We start from the raw sequence: 23,514 nt of genomic DNA on the forward strand, positions 1-23,514 counted from the left end.
TACCAAAAACGATTCCACGACCCACACACCACCTCCAATTATTTATTATTTAAAGTGGGCGTGGCTTATGAAAAATATTGTGTGGCTCAGGAGGTGTGGCCAAACAAGAGCATTGAGAGAAGTTTATTGGGGTGTGTGTGTGTGTGTGTGTGTGTGTGTGTGTGTGTGTGTGTGTGTGTGTGTGTGTGTGTGTGTGTGTGTGTGTGTGCGCGCGCGTGCAACGCGAGGCTCTACAGCACAAACCAGCAAACCGATTATTTTTTAAAATGCTAGTCCTTCAAAAATAGGGTGTCTATTTACCCTCATTTTTTATGTTGGTGGTGTGTGTGGATTTTTTATGTTGGTGGTGGTTTATTTACCCTCATTTTATATGAGTGCCAGTTGGCAAAATAGGCAATAGGAAAAATCTTGCCAGGCAGAGGAACAATTGTATGTGAACCAATACGTCTCGGCAATTAATCTTCGTCGGTGGATCGGTCAGAATGAAAAGCATCGTATCCAGCGCTTCGATCCTAGCGAATCCCTCGTCGCCTACCGGCTTGTTTGTTTGTTTGTTTGTTTGTTTGTGGAACAGTATTATGGAAAAACTCCTAGATGGATTTCGGCGAAACTTGGTGGGGGGATTCGGTGTGGTCCAAGGATCATGCCATTAGATGTTGGACTTGGTCCAAAGTCCAATATGGCTGCTATGGTGGCCATTTTGAAGAAATATTTGAATTTTTGTTTTTGCATTTCTACATGTTTTAAGCAATTTCCAACCAAAAATAAATAAATTTGTTCGAGAAAAATAACAACAAAATTTTGTAACTTTTTTCAAAAAAATTTCGATTTTATTTGAAAAATACAGTAGACTAGGCGTAAGTCGTCACCATTGGGACCGAGAAAAAAGTGACGACTTAGAAATGTGACGACTTACGCGTATGCGAACATTCATGATGGCTGTGGGGTGAAGGATGAAGTCGCGCGTGGCCTGGACACGTATGTGTGAGAGCTGGCTATTTTACCAAAAGGAAAACACAATCCTCAGGGCATAGAGAGGGGTTCATTGGTGAGTTGGAAAGTGGTCAAGCAAAGATGGAATTCATGAATCAGTTTATCAAAAGTAAAGATAATTAACAACTGTAAGACAACAACTTCGCCTGCTTATCACCATGATGGGATTGACCAACGAACCCCAGAGACTTTTCTGGCAGCATCTGCCAGAAAAGCACAGTCTCATCGGCATTGTACACGTCCCGAGGCTGATACCTTTCCAAGATGTCTTTCAATTTGCCATCCTTCCTGTGGTGCACCACTGCCGAATCCACGCTGCCTGATTCGCCGCACTTCTTGACCTTGCCGATTCCCCACCTCACTTTGAATCTGTCTATCCAGTGCATCGGCAAGGTCTCGGCATCATCATGCCCGAGGTCCGCAGCGAATTTACGTGCCTTCAGCAGCAAGATTTCACCGTCCAACCGAATATTTGGCTGAGCCGACATTTGCCGAAACCAGATGATGAGCGCGTCATCGACATCTTCAAAGGACACACATCTCACGCGTTTCACACTTACCACCGGCCTCGCGATCTTCTCCACTTGTCCAAACATCGTGCCCTTATTCTTCAAGATATCGTTCAATGTCTGCTGTTTGATGTCCAACTTCTCAGCTCTGGCTGTTTTCTTCATCAGTGGGTTTGCCTCACAAAACTGGATAATGCCGTATTTTTATTGGTAGGTTTTAGTTGTAAGCTTACGCTTAGTCGCCATTGTCCTGCCTGCAGTGCGATCAACGTGTGTACGCAGTTATAAATAGCCTATCACTGGCGGTGTAAACCAATGAGCGAGCATCACGATTCCATGAAATCGGGATTCTCACGAGGCAGCAGTTCCATGTGACGAGTTAGGAGTGGTAATTTACTTGAGTTTCCATGACGTGGGAACGGACAACATCTGACGACTTAGACGAAGTGACGACTTAGAGATGACGACTTAAAGAGGGATGACCCTTTATTCATAAGGACTTAACATGAGATAAATTCGGGATTTTTGACCTGCCGACTTAGGCGAAGTGACGAGTTACACACTGCCGACTTATGCCTAGTCTACTGTATTTGAATTTTTTTTGCATTTCTTCATGTTTTAAGTGATTTCCAAGCAAAAAAAAAATGTTAGAGAAAAAAAAAAACTCAGAAATTTTGCAACTTTTTTTTTCAAAAAAAATTTGATTTGATTTTGTTGGCATTTCTGAATGCCCGTCGATCTAATTTAGTTTATTCAATCGTGGTTCAGTAGTCTGATCTGTTTTGACCTACAATGAATAGGACATCAGGTTCACTTAAGTAACCCAGCATTATTGGCGGCGGAGGTTTTGCACTCTACCGGTGCTCCCCCTCCAGTTTCACCTGTGTTTGTATTTTGTCTGTTTTTCTGTTTTGTCTGTGAGCAGGATATCTCAAAAGTTATGGACGGATTTGGAAGAAGCTTGGTAGACAGGTTGGATGTTCGCAAAGGACAAATTGATTTTATTTTGGTGAAGATCTGGTTCAGGATCTGGACACTATAATTTTGAGTGATGCTTCACAATTGAGAGATGGGGCCAAAAACAATATATTGCACAAAATTTCAAAAAGTTATGTAAGATTTATGACAAAACTAGGTGGATGAGTTGGTGAGGTGACGAGAGCAAGCTGATTAGATTTTGGTTCAGATCCGGATGCAGATCCGGCCTATCAATGGGATACAAAACGTAAACTGTTCAGCCTGGCGGAGGTATGCACTTTCGCGAGAGCCTTTCTATTCCCTCTTATTTTGCTTAAATTTCTTTATTTTATACAGCCTGTTTCACATATTGCTTCCTTCATAATTTCTGACAAGTTCATAGTGCTCAGCTTTGACAATTAATAGAGTTCTTGTGTGACCACAAGACCATGTATAATTTCCATAGTCCGAGAACAAGGACCTTGAATAAACAGAAAAGCTGTCAGCATCAACTATTGAGCTCATCGGCATTGTTTAATTTTCACAATTTATAATCTACACAGGAGAAGGAAAATGATGGTAATAGCAGCTTTTTTATATGACATTCTTTGAAGGTTTTTATGAACTTTTTAATATATATATATATATTGTTGTGGTTACCAAATTCGCAAACCACCATTCAGGTCCCTTAGGTGAGATATCTCGGTAAGTACATGTGTAGTTAGGCCCAAACCCATTGTCTAGTGGGAATACTTGTCATTTATGCGTGCTGCGACTCTTCAGGATAGCCGTTTTTCTTTTACTATCTTTAATTTGGACCAACCGCCATGATTACCACCACAACCACAACATCAACCACCAACCACAACGCCTCTTCAGCACAACCGCCACGACCTTCACGTCACACCTCGCAACCGTCGCATCGCCACCGTTCTTGCGCCGCTTGTGGGTACCAGTGTTGGACTCGTGCAGGGCGCGCGCCGAACAGCGTGTACAAAACCACGGATTTTCTGCTTCAAAAACGGATCAAAAACGACACACGCCCACTTTTTGCCGTCCAATCGGTGAGCGAGGGGCGAATTGGCCCCGCCTCCAGGGCGTTGGAGGGCGATCGATATATGCAAATTTATGGATCAAAAAGCATTCACGCCCACTTTTTCTCGGGCCAATGGGGAGCGAGGTGAAAGGTCGAAGGGAGGGGGTCAAAGATGAGAGGGCGAAGCCAGGGGCTGATATAAGCGACCGTGTTCGTCAGTCCAGGGAGTAGTAGAGTCGAGAGGAACAGAGAGTTAAGACTTCGCGGGCGGTGGAGTTGGCAAGAAGGAGCTGGTCGTCGTGTGCGTTGGAGTCGGAGCGGAGGGGACGGAGCTGTGGAGAGGCGGCGAGGGCAGACGAGGGGGTGCTCGCGTCGTGCAGGGAGCTGCACCCCAGGGAGGCCGACAGCGCGACCTGGCCGAGGTGGAGACGCTCGTCGCGGGACAATAAAAATCCTCTATACCCCGAGCATCAGCAACCCCCTCCTGTTTCCCCCCGCGCTGAGATAGTGCGACCAAGGGGGCCCCTTTCCCACCCCCTACCGGACACTGCCCGCGAGGCCCGCGGAGTTGAGGCACCATCGCCGCTCCGCGTCTCATCACCAGACGGGTAGGCCCGACCCGGTCTCGGCCTCAGGCCCGCCTCATCCTTGAGGGTATTCTTTCCTTGGTTTTGGGTATGTGTTGTCGGCGCCGTCTGTGAAGTAAAATTGTATAAGTGTTGCCGTGTGCTCGTGTAATCGGTAGTAGATCTGCATTGTCTCATTTGCTTTTTGTGTAAATTGAATTGTGTTTTTCTTTTCTGTGTGCTTTTGGTGGAATTGAATATGTGTGCTTTCCGTTCAGCGCGAATAAATGTGCTTTGTGTTGAACTGTTTCCCGCTTCGCTTCGTCATTTCCTTCATTGAATCCTCATCTTGCTTCACGTAAAGGGTTGGTAGTGGGCTGAATACGCCCGATAATTAATCGAACCGTCGAGGTCGACGATAACACCGCTCGGTTATCCCGATAGTACGGAACGGGTCGCTTAAGTGGCCCGTGTCCGAAGTCGACCTGCGGTGAGGTGCGATCGCCCGGTCTACCCTCCGCGTGGGTACTTAGGTAGGTCGAATTTGGCGAGCAACCCTATCCCACGCGGGGGCTGATTGGCTCGATCGCGGTGAGACCGAAAGGTCCACCCGTGACTGGTTCCCGGCGTTAGTCCGAGAGGGTCACGACTGGATTGTCCGTCCGGTGGGCGGCGTGCCGCGATTCGAGTTACGTGGCCGTCAGCACGCCGGCGGGCGCGAATCCGCAACAATATATATATATATATATATATATATATATATATATATATATATATATATATATATATATATATATATATATATATATATATATATATATGTTGTTGTTCGTCTTTTGGCTGCTCCCCTAGTCGCCACAGCGGATCATCCGTTATGATCCGCATACTGATTTGGCATAGGTTTTACACCGGATGCCCTTCCTGTCGCAACCCTGGTCGCCTCTTACGACACAGGGATAATGATTGAGTTTCGCCATGATTCCGGGCTGCCCTACACTCTCTCATAGCGCGGCCCAGTGCAGAGCTCCCGTCTTCAAGCGATCCTCCAACCCAAGCCTCCGAGTAGCTGGATTACAGGCGCACGCCACTACGCCTGGTCATATATATATATATATATATATATATATATATATATATATATATATATATATATATATATATATATATATATATATATATATATATATATATATATATATATATATATATATATATATATATATATATATATATATATATATATATATATATATATATATATATATATATATATATGTATATGTATATGTATGTATATATGTGTATATATATGTGTATATATATATTTATTTTCTCATATAAAATTGCACTTGTGGGATGATGAAACTTCATTGTTTATGTAAACTGTTTATGAAGGTTATGCTACACACTTGTCTCATCAATGTGATAGTGCCTTGGTTCCATTTGTGCTGAATTATTTGGTATTGGTATGCAACCATTGCAGGAAATGTGCTTTTGATGTCTTTATCATTTCTCAACTTAATGCCACCTAGATGTTCTTTTATTTCTCCAAAGAGATGAAAATTACAAGATGACAAATATGAACTGTATGCGGCATGATCCTGAACTTTCCAACCTGTCTCAGCTTCGGTAGTAGTCGTAACATTTGCCATGAGCATCATCTTACAGCAAATTTGCTCCCTGACACAACATGCCTGGTCATCTACAATATTGCTAGTGGAACTTGATTTCATAATCTGCAACTGGAGAAGTGTACATTGATGGATTTTCCATGTTCAAGAAAGTCCATACCAATTAACTCATTAGAGTCTGAAAATACTGTTGCGATAAGCTTCCCAGCTGAAAACTGAACCTTGATTATTTCACTCTGATTTGAAACGATGGACTCATGTCTCGTCTCATCTACATCCCTCTGTTAGCATTCCAGGAGCAATGGTCACACAAGTTGCCTTATGATCAAACCTGAGATCCTTTGATGCCAACCTTGCATTATTCACTTTGAATATAAAGTGAGAATGAATGATTGTTTGCACACTTCCAAAACTGACATCCAATTCCTCGACAATTTCACATATGAATCTGCAAGGTTATCAGTTCAACATGTTTAATGTTCGCTTAAATGGAAGCAATTGGTTGCATGTTTGCTCAAGATTGCTCACAATTTTGTGGTCATCTTTGAACTCTGGACAATTTTAACACTGCTATGGGAAAGATATGCATCACCAAATTGTGCCAAATGTTTCATGAATTTCAGATGCAGGTTTGATGTTCTGCACAAATAACTTCATTATACACGTCTGCTCCATCTTGTTTTACCCTCAATACTTTTGCTAACATTGATGTCACTATCTGTATAACTTGTTCCAGGGGGTTGATGTAATTGCACAAAATTTCAAGACTGAGCTATTATTTTTATTTTGTAATAAAAAATCCCCATCAACCTTAAACTGCCCTCAAATAGAGTACTGTGCAAAAGATTGGGTTCTTCCAATAATACTTATATATATATATATATATATATATATATATATATATATATATATATATATATGTATACAGTATATACTATATATATATATATATGTATACAGTATATACTATATATATTGTTACGAATTTGCGGCCGCGTACCTCAAATGGCAGCCGCGTTGCCCACCGGTCGGACAATTCAGTCGTGACCCTCCTGGAACTGCCGCCAGGAACCAGTCACGGATGGGGGTTTAACCTCACCACGATCGTGAGAATTGCCTACCCGCGCAAGATAGGGTTGTTCGCCAGATCCGATCTACCTAAGTACCTGCGCGGGCAGTCGACTGGGCGACCGTACCTCGGCGCCGGTCGGTTCGGGACATGAATCGCTTTAGCCGTCCGTTCCGTGCTGCAGCGATAACCGAGCGGATATTATCGCCCGACCTCGCCGGATGTGATTCTTCGTTACCGGGTGTTTGAAACCCTCTACTAATTTATTCCACGATTCAAGATGGCACTTTCAAAAGGGAAAAAGATGACTAACGGGATACATTCCACAAAACACATTTATTTACAACAACACGTATACAGTCATGCAATATACAAGCGACAAATAGAAAGCAAAAGCAATACCACCGACTTCGATTATTATCTACAGTCACTTACCAGGTTTACTTATGGGGACACGGCGCCACAGCAGTCATACAAAACAAAAGGAAAGACCCCCTCATTGGCAAGGGGGTAGACGGGGTTCGTAAACCTTTATGGCCATTGGCCGTGGATGACCGAATGGGCCCGCGAGACTGTGCAGGTTACCTGCCCCCTCGAGGTGTGACGGTGGGCAGGTCGTGATGCCTTGTTTCCGCGGCAGCTAGCGTAGCCGCGCCTGCTTTCGGGCCTTTGCGATGATGTGGTCGGTGAGTTCTCTCCGGCGTCCCTCGCCAGACGCGCAGATTCACACCACACAGCCGGCAGGGCTGCGCCTCCCGTCTGCGTCTCCGAGGCGTCGCCCGGACTCACCACCGGCCCGCGCCTTCACCGACAAGTCGCCCAACGCCAAGACGAGAGAGCCCAACCTCGACCACCAAGAGAGCAGAGAGGCCTTGACGAAGAAGAAGAAGAAGAAGAAGAAGAAGAAGAGCGAACCTCCGACGACCACCAAGAGAGGGGCGAGCATGAACCAAGAAACAGCATGAACCAGGAAGAGAGAGCTCCGCGTGCGGTCCACCTTGTATAGCGTGGGGCTCCGCCCTTCGCTCCTCCCCGTTTTCAGCTCCGCCTCCCTTCGAGAAGCTTCTCGAAAAGGGGCGTGCCCTCACTCCGAACGCCTCACGCCATGCATCCACTAATCGGCAGCGAGCTGCCCTGCCCCCTTCCCACCAAGCGCGGGGAAAAAAGGGGGGAAAACCCACGCGTCCTCGCAGTTCCTTCCTTGGCGCCTTTGTTTGCCGTTCGGAAGTGGACATAGTGGCGAAGATGGGGTGGTTGTTGTGTGGCTCAAAATGACGATAGATAAAGAAAAACGACTATCTCAAAGGGTCGCAGCCCAGTGAAACACGAAGAATACCCTTTAAACAACGGTTGGGACCTATCTGCACATAAACTTAGCGTCATAACTGAGCTGGGGACCTTTTATATGGTGTATTGCAAATTTCCACAGCCGTAACAATATATATATATATATATTTTTTTTTTTTTAGGGTAAATTCATCAAATTATCAGTGATAACAGTCATGTGTGTGTTATTATTGTAAACTAACAGCCTTTATAAATGCGCGTGAAAGAAACTGCTTAAATAAATAACAAGAACAGTTGTTTTATCGTGTGGGTCAATACCTTTGCCTTCTTGAGTGCCATCATTCTTTTATCCATGCTTCCTGTACATGACTGAAACACTCTTCCAGGAATATTGTGCCAAATATACTGCAGTACATTCCACAGTTCGGAAAGATTAGTTTTGTTTTTCTCTGTTTCCAGGTAATCCCGTCTGGACTCTGGGGTGCCCATTCTAAAACTTGGACCATGCCAACTTTAACCTTGTTCTCCAAGTACTGTTTTACTGTATTGGAAGTGTGTTTTGGATCATTGTCTTGTTGGAAAATGAATCTTCTTATGATTGAACAAATTCCACTCAGAACTGCATGGTGCTGCAGTATCTGCTTGTAATTCTCTTTTGTTAGCTTCCCATTGATTTTTCACAAGTTTTCTGATTCCAAAAGCTGAGATACAACCCCAGACAGTCACAGATCCTCCCCAATGTTTTTGTACAATAGGCTGCAAACATTGTGTGTAATAACATTTTGCAGGTTCTCCAGATCCAAAAAGTTCAAACCTCGTTTCATCAGACCAGAGGACTTGATTTCATTGTTCAGTCAACCAATCTTGGTGTTGCCTTGCAAATTTCATTCTTTTTCACCTTGTTCTGTGGTCAGCAGTGGTTTACTTGCTGCAACTCTGCCATGGACACCTGTTGCAATTAGCCTTCTGTGCACAGAGCTGGATGAGATGCTAATGTTCAGACCTGCTCTCATTTCATTTGTCAGGTACTGACCTGATTTTCTTCCATTGTACGAGTTGAGCAACATCAAGTGTTTGTCTTGCCTTGGGGAGGTTCTTCTGGGTCTTCCTGTCCTTTTGTTATCTTGTACTGGGCCAGTTTGTTTCAGGTGTTGCAAAGTGTACTTCACAACATTGTAGAGATCTTCAGCTTTTCTGCTATTTTCTTCATAGTGTGTCCTTCTCACAGAGTTTGGATCTTCACACACTTCTGTTGAACGCTCCTTCATTGGCACCATTCTGAACTCACTCGTCGAATTTCAAGAAAGGGAACAAGTTGATGAAAACGAATTTCAATACTCACTGATTTGCAACTTTTTAATGGGGAATGGCAACACAAAAATGAAAATTACCCAAACTTTTGCACCGTACAGTACTGTATATGACAGACACAAAATGATGGAATATTGCCTGTCCCTGTCCCCTTACCAACATGCTCTTTACTTCCCTTTCCCCTTCTTTTGTTAATAGGGCCTGTTGTTAACACTTGCTATTACCATACTCAAATTTTTATTCTCACATGAATATATATTGCTGAAAGTTTGAGGCATTTGGCATCTCTTTGCTGTTAGTACCTGTTGTATGACTTTAAGTTGTATGACTATAAGCTGCCTTTTGTGTTATAGTCCACAATTTTGATTGATGAAGAAATCTTCACACCCTCTCCTTCTTTCTAAGTCCAGATGCTGCAGGCCTACTCTGATCATCTTGAAAGATTCAAGATACTGCAGACATCTTACCCAGCTGAGGCATTTCTCAAGCCCCGCATAAGGTGAGGAAATTAATTAATACTCCGAAGCAAATAAGTATTCACAACTTTTATAAACTTGTAATGTTCTCAAAAATATTCTGATACTTTTACACCCACCATGCCGATTTGCAAGTTGCACGATCACTGTACGTGAGTAGGATTGTCAAACCACCCCCTGGGAAAAGGAATGAATCTGCAGATGTGTTTCTGGCTCCCTGGTTTCTGTTGAGAGGATTTTTTTTGTTTAAACGAAAATTAAAAAAAATCAAACATGACAACAAAGCTGGGACGTGTACTTCAGCCTGGAAAACTAAGCAGTTAAACAAAACTTGTGAAGCTAATAATGCACATGCCTAACGGTCAGGGCCCTGTAACACCTTGACGTTTTAGCCAGCGTATGGCAAGGAATCAAAATGTATGTAAAACGCTGGCGTACGCTGAACTATTGATGTTTTTTTTCCAGTTTTGGATGTATTCATAACGAGTTGGATGGATGCATAACGTATTAGTAACGTACACAGAACGTTTCGATAACATATAGATAACTTATATCAACGAATGCTGAGCGTGTTGTCGGCGTTCACAACCTATGCCCAACGATAGTCTAACTTATGCATAGCGCGGCAGCGTATCGCCGATGATCATGTGGCATAGGCTATTAATAGGCTGCAGCTCGACGATTCAAATCATAACCGCACTAGACATCGAAGTGTCAAGCCGCTGTCACATCTTGACGTTTTAGCCAGCGTATGCCGACGTATGAAAATTTTGCCGAATACCCTGGCACACGTCGAATACGTTATGGGTAAGTTTTGTATACGTTAATAGCACGCTGAAGCACGCTGGCATACGTCGTAGTACGTCGACAAATTTTCAGCATGTTGAAAATTTCTCTGTATGCCAGCGTATGACACACGTTCCGCATACGCTGGCCATAAGTTGGAGGCACGTTACGCGATCGTTGACACACATCGACACACGTTACTTGTAAAGTACTCATAAGTCGAAACGCGTCGAGGTAATGTTTAGCATCAGTGTTCCAGACTCCCTGTTTTTTTTTCTTCTTCTTCGGTATGACGGTGATGTTGACACTTCAATTTCTACTGCTTTATGATTTAAATCGTTGAGCGGCAGCCTCTTAATTATATTATAACCGCACTAGAAATCAAAGTGTCAACATCACCGTCATACCGAAGAAAAAACAAAAACAAAAAAGAAAAAAACAGGGAGTCTGGAACACTGACGCTAACCATTACCTCAACGTGTTTCGACTTAGGAGTAACTTACAAGTAACGTGTGTCAACGATCGCGTAACGTGCCCACAACACGTTGCTCATAGGTTAGAAATAAGTTTCGGGTATGCTAAACATTACCTCGACGTGTTTCGACTTATGAGTAACTTACAAGTAACGTGTGTCAACAATCACGTAACGTGCCTACAACTTATGGCCAGCGTATGCGGAACATGTGAGTCATACGCTGGCATACGTCGAAAAATTTCAAGCATGGTAAATTTGTCTCACAGCTTGGCGTACTATGGCGTATGCCAGCGTGCTCTTAATGTATACAAAACTTACCCATACGTATTCGACATGTGCCAGCGTTTTAGACAAATTTTTCATACGCTGGCTTTCATGCTCATCCAAAATTTAATACATCCTAGCCCCCAAAGCCAAAATGCACGGTCATACCATAACCTTGTGGATATGTTGAGACCATCTTTTTTACTAAAAAAAAGGTATTAAAAATCAGACATTGTTAAAAAAAACGAAGGATGTGAACTTTGGCCCTGAGCGTAAAGTACACAGTCCATCAAAGCTTATCAATCCAATGTACACCTGCACTTCAGCCCAAGGACATGAGTCCTATCAAGACCATATGGGATTACCTAGAAACAGAGAAGAACAAGAGGACCCAACTAACCTTATCGAACTGTGGAATGTACCACAATATTTGGCACAATATTCCTGTAAGAGTGCTTCAGTCATACACAGGACGCATGGGTTAAAGATGATGGCAATCAAAGAGGGCAAAGGGGGAGGTATAACGTATTGGCTGATGATAAGATATAATGGCACGGTTCTTGTTATTTACTTAAGCAGTTTGCAATCAAACTTAAAATGAGAAAGACGTACGACTTTTCACTGATAATTTGATGAATTTACCCTAAAAAGTATCATGATTACTAAATACTGTATTATATATTTTATTTTTACTCTCGCCGAAGGATTCAGAGAGGGTATTGCATTTGGGTCCGTTTGTTACTTGGCGAAATCTTCGATTTTGTCAAGTATGTTGGTCTGTTCCGTTTGTTTGTTTGTTTGTTTGTCCGGTCGTCTACAGCCCAAACGGCTGGACCAGTCGTTCTTAAATTTTTACACCTGATAGGCAATCCACCTGAGATGGTCCGCGTCCAAACCCCGTCTTAATCGGACTAAACGTCATGACGTGACGTCACACAACGTGAAAACACATTTTTGGACATAACTCGGTGACCAGAAGTCGTAGCGACTTCCTGTTGACGCCAAAACAAACTTCAATGGAATATCTAAATGTTTTAAAATGCATGTTAGTACAAATTATGCACAGTTTTTGCAAGCGTATGACGTCAAAGTTTTTAGCTATTGGCGTGATTTAAAAAAAATTCTATTCGTTCTACAGGTCACAATTCTTAACCGATTTGGATGAAATTTTAACAGCTGATAGAAATCCACAGTGCAAAAGGATATGTGACTTTTGGTGATGTTCAATATCAGGATCTGGATTCTGCATCACTTTATATTGTCGCCCATTATAAACCAATGGGGAATTTTGTGAATTACACATGGCTATTTCTCAGAGTTTTGCAGTTATTAAATTGAAAATTATACTGTCTATTTATGTATGTAATATTAACATGTGTACAAAGTTTGATCGAAATTGACCCAAGGTTCAAGGTCAGGGTCACCCAAAACATGAAAAACGCACATAAAATACATATTTTTGTTTTCCAACATATTTCAAACCTGATATCGGGATCGTAAAGCTAGTTGAAAAGCAATGTTCCTTGGTATTTTCAAATATTTTCTACGATCGAATGAAGGCAACAAGGACTGATGATAAGTTGTTGAATGTCACATGGTGGCTTTAAATGAGTTGTGAAAATTTTCAATCTGCTGCCGTTACCATGACAACGCGCACCTGATAATTGTTATTTGTGACGTCGCGTCATTTTATTAATGTACGAACAAATAAACACCACGCATTCCATGACATTACAGCTTGGACCACCACACGGAAAGGTCAACTATTTCGCCAAGTGTCGTGCGAAGCACGATTTTTCATTTGTTTGTTTGTCTGTCTGTTTGTCCACACAGAACTTTCGTGTTTTTATCTGCAAACGCTTGTCGGATTGAGACAAAATTTTCACCATAGGTGCTACTACTCATGCAGAATGTTTTAATGATAATTATGATGTCATAGTTCATGTGGTGTGGCAGCCACATTGGAAAAACGGAAACATTTTGGACCTCTGTATCTCTGAAACCATACCAGGGAAAAAATTTTAAACTTGGCACATAGCACGTACTCCTCATGGGGAATGAGTGTTTTTTTTTAATGACTTCATAGCCGCCCACATTATGACGTCATAATTGTATATGTAGAATGCTACATATGATCAGTATGAAAAATTTTGAGGGTCATCTTGGGATAAAATGGTCCAGAGAAAAAGAATTAATGACGTCATCGATCACATGATTCTGCAGCCTTATTGTTTTAAAAAAAAAAACTTTAATAAAAAAGTTCTCTGAAGTGGCTGAACAGATCGAGATGAAACTTTACATGTATAACCACCTGTCCATGAGGAACAAAAGGTTCACACACATGATGTCATTGGTCACATGGTTTGGCAGCCATATTGGATTTACCTTAAAACCTATAAAAATACACCACTCAAAAGAAGTCTTCTTTGTCTTCTTCTTACTCTTTATATTCTCCTTTGTTTTCTTCTGTTCTACCATTTCTAGTCTCAGTTATTCCTCATCTTTCTTGTTCAGGACTCCCAGTGGTATCTCATTAATTCTGTCTCTCTGAAGAGTACCAGAAATATACATGTCGCAGGTTATGGCCGCCGAGTTGTACAAGATCCCGAACTCTTTGGTAATTTTTAGAGAGTTTGATCTATCAACAGATGTAAAATGTTGAAATGGTTGTACTGCCTTGGAGTGCATGGGGTTGTCCGTGCAGCCATTTTCGATTGCATTTCTGAGGCCATCAGAGTGACATTGTTATGACGATGTGTTCACATACGTTTGTGTGCCCATATTGAGTCTTTAAGACTGGCTTGTAAATTTGTTTGGGTAACTTTGACAGACGTCGTCTTCTTTTATAAAATGTTTTTACGACTAAGAATATGGTTATACAATCGAAGAATAACAGATCTCCACCTGCACGTGCCAATCCAATCCACCAGCCCTTGTGCAGCGACACTCAAATCCTTTGAATATTTGTTTCTCCAATATCAGGGGCTTTTGCTCAAACTTTTCTTCTGTGCAATCTTTTGTTCAGCTTAACTCACCTGACCTGCTGGCTCTCTCTGAGTGTCGGTTGGACAGTGGAATCTCCTCTGTTTTTCAAGGTACCTGGTTACATTTTTCACAGTCTTGATCGCCCTCCTTCTCATGGTCTTGGTATCTATGCTAAGGACTCTCCACCTTTAGCTTGTGAAAATTCTCTTGAAAGTGGATCTCGTGAGTTTGTGTTTCCACTTTGCTCTCCTGCATTCAACAACATATCTTTTCGTTCTGTATCACTTGCCTTCCTTTCCCTCTTGTGCCGTGCTCGGTGTAATCTCAGACAGCAATGACAGGGCTATTTTACTCCACCCTTCTGCAAACATCATGGTATTTGGTGACTTCAGCGTTCACCACAAGGAATGGCTGGTGCACTCTTGTTGTCCTGACACTCCTGGTATCAATACCAATAATTTCTCAATCACTCAAAATCTCACCCAAATTGTTTTCTCGACCACTCATATTCCTGACTGTGCTTCTGATGGAAGATACTTTCTTGATCTCTTCTTTTTTGGTATTCTAACCCTGGTGACTGTGTTGCCAATGTCCTTTCTCCAATTGGTAACTCAGATCATTCCACTGTTTGCTTGTGTCTATTACTCCTCATTCTCAACTCCAGTGCATCCTTTTCACCACACTGTTAACATTTTGGGAAAGCTGATTGGGATAGATTTCGTTCATTCCTTGCTGATGTGCCATCGACATCAGCTTTTAGTCTTGGTCCTGATATGGCTTCCGAGGAAATACCCCAATGGATCCGCACTGGTATGGACATTTATATTCCCTCACGTATCTACCAAGTGAAGGTTCATTCCCATCCATGGTTCACTCTGGCTTGTGCATCAGCAATTGCTTATCACAACCAATATTTCAAACAGTACCATATACAAGGGTCTCTGGAGTCCAAATGCCTGTTCCGCAAAGCATGTAACCTCTGTAAAAGAGTTCTTTAGGATGCTAAGCAGCAATATGCAGCTTCTGTAGCCGATTCCATTGCGACTCAGCGACTTGGCTCAAGGGACTTTTGGTGGATTGCCAACAGTGTACTCAAACGTAATATATCTTCTGTACCTCCTCTCTTTCATGGACCTGAGGTTGTTACTTCACCTCTGGATAAGGCTAACCTCTTTTCAAATTGCTTTGTTTCTAATTCTTCCCTCAATGATCAGGGACACCCTCTTCCTGATTTTCCATTTCGTCCAGACTTTGATATTCCTGTTCAATTTATCACTCCGAAGAAGGTTGCCAGAATTATTTGAACTTTGGATGCCTCAAAAGCGACTAGTCCTGATGGAATCCCTGTGATTATATTGAAGATGTGTTTTCCTGAACTGTCATCGACTCTTGTCAAGCTATACAACCTGTGCTTGCCTGCTTCAATGTTTCCTTCATCATGGAAAGTTGCTTCTGTTCCTGTTTTCAAGGGTGTTGGTGAGCATTCTGAGCCAAGCAACTATCGCCCCCATCAACCTGCTTCCTGTAATAAGTCCGGTATTTGAATGCTTCATCAATGAACAACTTATCAGCCATCTAGAGGACAATGAACTTCTCATTGACTGCCAGTATTGCTTTTGCCATTCTCACTCTATGAGTGATCTGCTATCCTTAATTACGGATCATTTCAACAGGGCATTGGAGCTCAAAGGTTAAACTCGATTCGTTGCTTTGGATATCTCGAAAGCCTTTGACAAAGTATGGCACAAGGGTCTGCTCCACAAGATTTAGTTATGTGATGCATTCAATCATTTTGGCTTTCCTTACAAATCGCAAGATGAAGGTGGTACTTGACATTCAATCTTGTCCTACTTTCTCCGTCAATTCTGGTGTTCCACAGAGCTCTCTGTTTCTTGTTCATATTAATGATCTTCCTGATAATGTTCTGTCTCAGCTTGCCATGTATGCTGATGACTTCTCACTTAATTGTACATCTGCTGATTCACTCAACATTACTCGTAATGAGGCTTGAGTTTCACTGGAGAATGATTTTGAGAACATGTTGAAGTGGGGGCATGACTGGCTGGTGTAACCTTCAATGCAAAGAAAACAAGAAAAAGAGCTATCAGAGATTTCAGACCCTTACCAGGACTTGTTTTGTGTGGTGTTTGGTGTATTTTGTGTGGTGTATTTTCTGTGGCATCTGTGTACTGGTGTTAGGTAATTAATAACAGACATAATTAGAACTGCCACTTTAAAACTGCTGCCAGTGATAACCGGGTATCAAGATGTCCCGCTTTGGTGCAACTCCACTTTGATTGGACACCTGATCCTGACCCATTATGTTTTTTATTATTATTCAATTTAATTTAGAATGGGATTAAAATAAAATAAATTCAATTCAAATCAAATGGAAGACCAAATAGGTGCAGTCCTGCACTGGAGTCATCAGAAGGAGCCTGAACAAGCAAAAAGCAAAGATGAAGTCATCAGGAGGAACCTGGATAGGATTCATATTTCAGCTGCTACAACTCTACCCTCAACCCCATCCAGGAACAGCCAAGTTAGCCTTATTCAAAAAAAATAATAACAAGTGGTGCCAGGCACAACAAATCCCGCCCATTTAAGGCATAAAGTTATTTTGGGGATCAAATTTAAATTTGATATATCCTTAACCTGATGTTGATTATAAGGAATATTTTAGTCTTAGTTTGAAGTCAATGAAACCATTTTTGACGAAGTTATGAGCGAAAAAGATTTTGACCTTTTCGTGACCTGACCTTTGACCTAATTGGACCCAAAAGTTAATGGGGTCATCCGAGGTTCATTCCCCACCTGTGGATACAATTTGACAGTTTTTGAGCCAGCCGTTATCCTGTAAAGTTGTATTTTCGTAACCATGTTTTAGTTGTAATGGAAAATTTGTAATTTTGACCGATGGCCATGGCTCCCAAAACTTCGGACCCTCCCGATCTTCACAAATATGCATTTTTCACGATAGGAATGGGTAGGATTATAAGTGACAAATAGAATAAGGTTCACTATAAGCTTAGTTTGAAGTAAATCAGATCATTTTTGACGGTTATGAGCGAAAAACGATTTTGATCTTTTCGTGACCTTGACCTTTGATCCAATTGGACCCAAAAGTTAATGGGGTCATCCAAGGTTCATTGCCCACCTGTGGATTAAATTTGATAGTGTTTGCTAAAGCCGTTTTGCCGTAAAGTTGCTAACAGATAGACAGACAAACAGACAAATAAAATGGCCCATAGGGCCAGGACTTGACGAAATTCATCCAGTCAAAGATACTCCCCTCCTACGTCCGTGTTTCATATTTGAAAGGAATCCGTTTAGATTTGGTGGAGACATGAATTTTTGAAAATCGGGCCATGCTAAAAGATACGGATTTTCGCGATTTTCAGGAATTTTTCCTGACCTTGACCTTTGACCTTGACATGCCAAAAGTTATAGGGTTCTATTCTGGTGGCCAATAAGTCCATTGGGGAAGTTCCATGACATTCCGACTCAAAATGCGACCTGTAGAGCGAGACGTACACACAAACAAACAAATAAAAACCAATATCACCCGCAGGATGACCCTTATCTTGCCAAAAGGTGACCACGTGTGACTTCTTAAAGTTCACACTGAGGTGAACAGAGCTGCTATCCACCAGGAGCGACTCCTTGAGGAATATCTGCCTACGAGAGATTCCGATGAGAATCGTTCTACAGAGTAACCATGAAAAATATGCTTTTGCCTCATAACGTCACCAAATGACGTCATAATGTCTCAAGCTTGACATATCTAGAAAGCACTCATCGAGGTGTTCAATTTGAGGTGCTACACGATATGGTTCCTAAAACTTGAAAATTTGACCTTGGGGTCAAATATGTTTGACCTTCGGCGCTAACCATGAAGGTCAAGGCCCATCGCTACCAAAAATTAATCAGCTGAGCGCCAGACCATGAGCTATATTCCCATGAAGTTTGAAGACGATCCGATCAAAATTACTCAAAAAATAAGGGTTTCGTCGACTCCCCTGATTTGCGATAAAGTGACCTTGACCTTTGACCTTGACCTTCAAAATTTTGTGCACTGAAAGGGACCTCTATAGGCCTCTGATATGCGAAGTTACAAAAATTTCCAATGACAACTGTGCTCTGCAGTGATTTATACGTGATTACAGACAAACAAAAAAAAAACAAAAAAAAAAAACATACAAGCTGACTTACATATCTTGCAAAACTTCGTTTTGGCAAGATAACAAAAATGGTCCATAGGGCCAGGACTTGACGAAATTCATCCAGTCAAAGATACTCCCCTTCTACGTCCGTGTTTCAAATTTGAAAGGAATCCGTTAAGATTTGGCGGACATGAATTTTTTGAAAATCAGCCCATGCTGAAAGATACGGATTTTCACGATTTTCAGGAATTTTTCCTGACCTTGACCTTTGACCTTGACATGCCAAAAGTTATCGGGTTCTATTCTGGTGGCCAATAAGTCCATTGGTGAAGTTCCATGACATTCCGACTTGAAATGCGACCTGTAGAGCGAGACGTACACACAAACAAACAAACTGAACCGACCAACATACTTGACAAAATCGTAGATTTCGTCAAGTAACATTCCGGATGATTACAATATCCCACTCCCTCCCTCTGGGAGGGGGCGGGATAATGAAAAATCAGAGAAACCGGATCAAAAAAATTATATACTTCTGGCTACCAGACCATGTGTTCGATCAAGTTTAAATTTAAAACATATATTCCCCATCACTAGTAGGTTATGACCCGCTTAGTAGTACAATATAAACTTGTACATCCAAGGCTTCGGGAACATTTGTGTGAAGTTTCCCCTTGATCTGTGCAGCTGTTTTGGAGAAGAATTTTATAGGTTTTTGGGTAAATCCAATATGGCTGCCAAACCATGTAATTTCTGATGTAATATTGTGAACCTTTTGTTCTTCATGGATAGGCGGTCATATGTGTAAAGTTTCACCTTGATCTGTTCAACCACTTCAGAGAAGATTTTTCAAGGGGTTTTTATTTTAATTTTTTTATTCATTTTATTCATGCAACAAAACTTAAATATGCATTTCAATAAAATAGACATTATCAAAGCTTTTCGACTTGCACTCCTCAGGATAAAACCACAAGCATATGAAGAAGAAGCACCAAACTCTCGTTTATCAAGTTACAATATAATGTGCTCAATGCTGATTGGTTGAGAGAGAGAAAGGATGGGATTACCTGATTGGTGGAACCATGGGGCATCATGAAAAATGAGTATGCAGAAATGAACCATCTTAATAATGATTAGGTGGAGATGAATCACCAAAGTACCAGCATAAACATTATGCTAATTGGCTGAGGGCTAGTTGGGGGGAGGTGAGGGGGGGGGGTGGTGGTGGTTTTCATGATGACTGAAAGTTGACAATGGTAGAGTTGTCTGTCACACAGTCAAACCATCATAGTCAGAATAGATATAAAGTTCGGTCAAATTATTTCTGTCTACAAAGAATAGGGTTGGTTGACCTGATGAATGTGACCATTGCATGAAGGTGAGCTAAACTGTGTCCTCTACTTAGGATTTTAAACCAGCCATTACGATATTGCTCTGCACACTGAGGATTATTCAGTAAATGGTAACCAATTACAGAGGCACAAGGAATAGTTGTCATACTATGAACATTCTTACAAGCCCGAGTTGGTTGTCTGTTCGGATGACTGACCCTGTCTGATCCCCAAAGGGACGTGTTGTTCAATGCGATCCTTCAATCTCAAAGATGTGCGGCCCACATACGGAGCATCACACTGGCACTGAAATTCGGAAATAATCTTACTTCTATGAGAGACGGCCAGAACATCTTTTTGGACTGATGGAAGCAACCGGTGGGTGGTGAAAATCACTTGTGGTTGAGCAGCATCGTAAGAATGGGACACTGTCTCTTTGATCTGTTTTTCAAACCGCTGAGACACTTTGCCTTTCCACGCTAGACATAGGTATACCAGACATTTACCAGGTCCAATTATAGGTTTCTTTTGTGGGTTCAGGCATTTGTACATATATATATATATATATATATATATATATATATATATATATATATATATATATATATATATATTGATGATCTTTTCAGGATACCCTTTATCATGAAGAATAGTCTTGACGGTCTCAATTTCAGCATGGAGTTTATCTGTGAAGCAGATCTTTCTTGCTCTATTGATCAAGATACCAATCAATCCAATCTTGTATTTCGAGGAACTGTAAGAGTTCCACCTAGTATACTGTCCGGTAAAGGTAGACTGGTTTTATAAGCATCGGCTGATTTCTCAACTAAGACGTCCAAGTAGGGAAGTATGCCGTAGCAATCCATCTCTTAGGTGAACTCTAGGAATGATGGAGAGGGTTCAGGTATGCCAAGAAGACTTTACATGCTGAGGTTGGCTCAAAGACAGCAAAGATGTCATCCACGTACCGATATAATAGATGGAAGGGGGTTGAACTCCGTGATGTGGATCTGCAAAGGCACGTTTTTCACAGTAACCTACAAAGATGGTTGCCAAGACTGGGCTGAAAGGGGATCCCATTGTTACACCATCAATCTGAGTATACATTGAATCATTGAAGTTGAACTCGACGGAACGGGTCGCAATTAATGTTACTCAGTTGGATTTGTTTTCCATGTTGAGAAAGTAAGCTGCTTGACCACATCTGCCTCTCCACAGGATTCAGTGCACCAGGGTCAAGAGGATGAATAGGAAAGCTGTGGGGGTGGGGTGGAAAGTGGGGATGGCGGGGAGGGGGGGGGGTTGGAATAAACTGATGCATGAGGGAAGGTCGGCTCTTGGAAAAGTATTCCCAGGTGGAATCGATATCACGTGCTGTGGAGATGGTTATCCAATGCTTTTTTGAGAGGGCACATTGCAAATCCCTGCCAGTTGCCCTGTGCAAACAGCAATTATTTGGGCTGTTGAGGTTACTCCCTTACAAAAGGCAGAGAAGTGTTGGCTTTGACAAGAAAGTGGTGAGAACAGTCGAGAGGGACAGGAGAGATTTGATGTAAAGTTGGTCATTATACTTTGGTACAGAAGGGACAATTTACCAGCTGCAGACATCTAGGTTGGGAAGTTTACAGATTGGGTCTCAACAGCAGAGTCCTCCAGCTTGATATCCTTCTGTTGGAGGGCACTCACAATGCATCGCCCACAATGCAAAACACGAGGGTGACAGTTTATAATTGGGTCCATATTGAAACCCAGGCAAGTGTGCATGCCTCTAAGATACCCTGCCAGCTGTGAAGCCTCTTTCTTTTGTAGTTTGTAATCCTTCTTTTGCTGGCACAGTTATGATAATCCAGCTGCAAATACTCCTTCCATCATACTTTTTGCCTATGTAAGTTGGCACTTGTTAATTAATATATACTGTGGATTTTCCCCTTCAGACATATGCTTTTTGTCACCTGTGTCAAATTGTTTTATCTTATCATTAGTGCTCAAGTCTCTGTGTCGTTTTATCTTTGCCCCCCACCCCCCCCCACCCCCCCCGATCTCTCATCATTTACTGATTATCATGTTGTGTCAAGACTCGCATCGATAGCATGAATACAGGAATGGCTGTCGGTGTGAGCCTTGATTATTTGTGAATCTAATTATTCACCGATTGGGTTTGCTCCTTTGTTTGTGTTTGTTTGTATTGATCAGAATAATTCACATTTTTACTTTCACTTTCAACTTTTTAATGAGCTGTAAATCATGTTGAAAAACTATACAGCACTGGAACAGTGTTTGTTTCATGTTGTGGTTTCATCAAGAGTGAAATTAGCCATGTTTACGAGATGTGATTAGCAATTAAGTAATTGATGTACATTTTCTTTATTCCATGCTCTGCATCTATCAGGAATCTACAGTTTCCATAAAATATGTTGAAACATTTATTTGACTCTCAAACTTTGCTCGTTTACTTTCACCCAATTCAAAAAATATTGGTGAGAAATTTTCCATCATCCTGCAGTGGATCGAATGGGTTAATTGTGTTCCAAGGAAGCATCTGTGATTCGACACCCAGTGGGGAATAATGACGACACTCCACTGCAGTGCATTACGGACCCACCAGCTCGTGATTCGGTTGTGTGTCTGTAATTGTGATATATGTTGGATCGTTTCGGTGTGATTAAAGTACTTACTTTTCTGTTATAATTTGGTGGAAAACCCGATATTCCTATGATAATGACTTGATGATTGGAACCTTTTGTTGTGACCTGGTTTTGTTGTTTATCAGTTGTGCAGTTGGATATCCCAGAGCCATCTTGTGTAACGAATGGGTTAATTCACGAGCCAGGGTATTTGAAGGAGGGAGGAGTGGCAGTGTTGGATGCGATTTCAAGCAGAGCGGGGCTTTGTGGCACGGTCATTGGAGTGAAAGAAATTGGAATCGTATTAGGCCTTGGATTGATGCACAAATTGTGATGTGTTCAGCATTTCTTATTTGATGAATGGTGCCAAAGATGGGCTAAGGAACATCATGGGTACTCAAAGGTAGAAGTCGTTTTGAAGAGGCGCACTGCGATGGTTGTGGGTGATGGTGCTCTGAAGGTGGCCTGTCAGTGGAGCTGGGAACCACGACGACAAGTGGGGACTGGCTGTCTGCAGCTTTTTTGCGGTCCTCGTGGTGAGGGGGCATTTGCTTACAGGCCCGACATGGGTGTGCTGTGCATTGTGCTGGCCGTGTTTAGCTTTGTCGGTGGCGTAGTAGTCGTCAACTCTGTGGTGGTGTCATCCCTCATCGCCCTCACTGTGCTGCATTTTTCCAACGTTACGAACACGCAGATCCCTTCCCAGGCTATAGTCAGGCATTCTCTTTCCAGGTAACTTAAATCACTTTTATCCTTGAGCCCTTTCCTTCATCCTCTTGGTTTAATTTTTATTTGCATTTTTTTTTGTCTTCACATTCATTCCTATTAAATAGTGAATACGTTGAATCGAGGTGAATATGTGTGGTTATAAGCAGGTTAGGTCTTTGGTCTTCCTGGACTTCTTTCTTATTTAGGAAGTCCTGTACCTTCTATAACCCCATTAATGAATTTAAAATGGTCATATTCATCCTGATATGGAGTTCGCCGATGCCGTTGTTGGAAGTCTAATGCTTTAATTATGATATATCGTAGGTCGCTGGGATTTGTTTTT

General features: G+C 41.9%; 1 protein-coding gene across 7 annotated transcripts in view; it reads left to right on the forward strand.

The window, feature by feature from the left end:
- Positions 1 to 23,514, forward strand: part of LOC147024547 (C-Jun-amino-terminal kinase-interacting protein 4-like) — a 200,888-nt gene that overhangs the window by 39,512 nt on the left and 137,862 nt on the right. For 6 of the 7 annotated variants that reach the window (XR_015059080.1, XM_085884562.1, XM_085884563.1 and 3 more), the window contains exon 5: positions 9,770 to 9,858. Coding sequence is in view for 6 of the 7 variants with exons in the window: in XM_085884562.1 (XP_085740688.1) it covers positions 9,770 to 9,858 (89 nt within the window). In the remaining variant the exon portion in view is untranslated. Of the gene's footprint in view, positions 1 to 9,769; positions 9,859 to 22,621; positions 23,196 to 23,514 lie in introns of those variants that run through there. The other variant, XM_085884567.1, reaches the window with a different exon arrangement.

Source organism: Eptatretus burgeri, chromosome 6 (assembly GCF_056783735.1).
Source record: "Eptatretus burgeri isolate ZD-2024b chromosome 6, Ebu_testis_v1, whole genome shotgun sequence".
Lineage (NCBI taxonomy): Eukaryota > Metazoa > Chordata > Myxini > Myxiniformes > Myxinidae > Eptatretus > Eptatretus burgeri.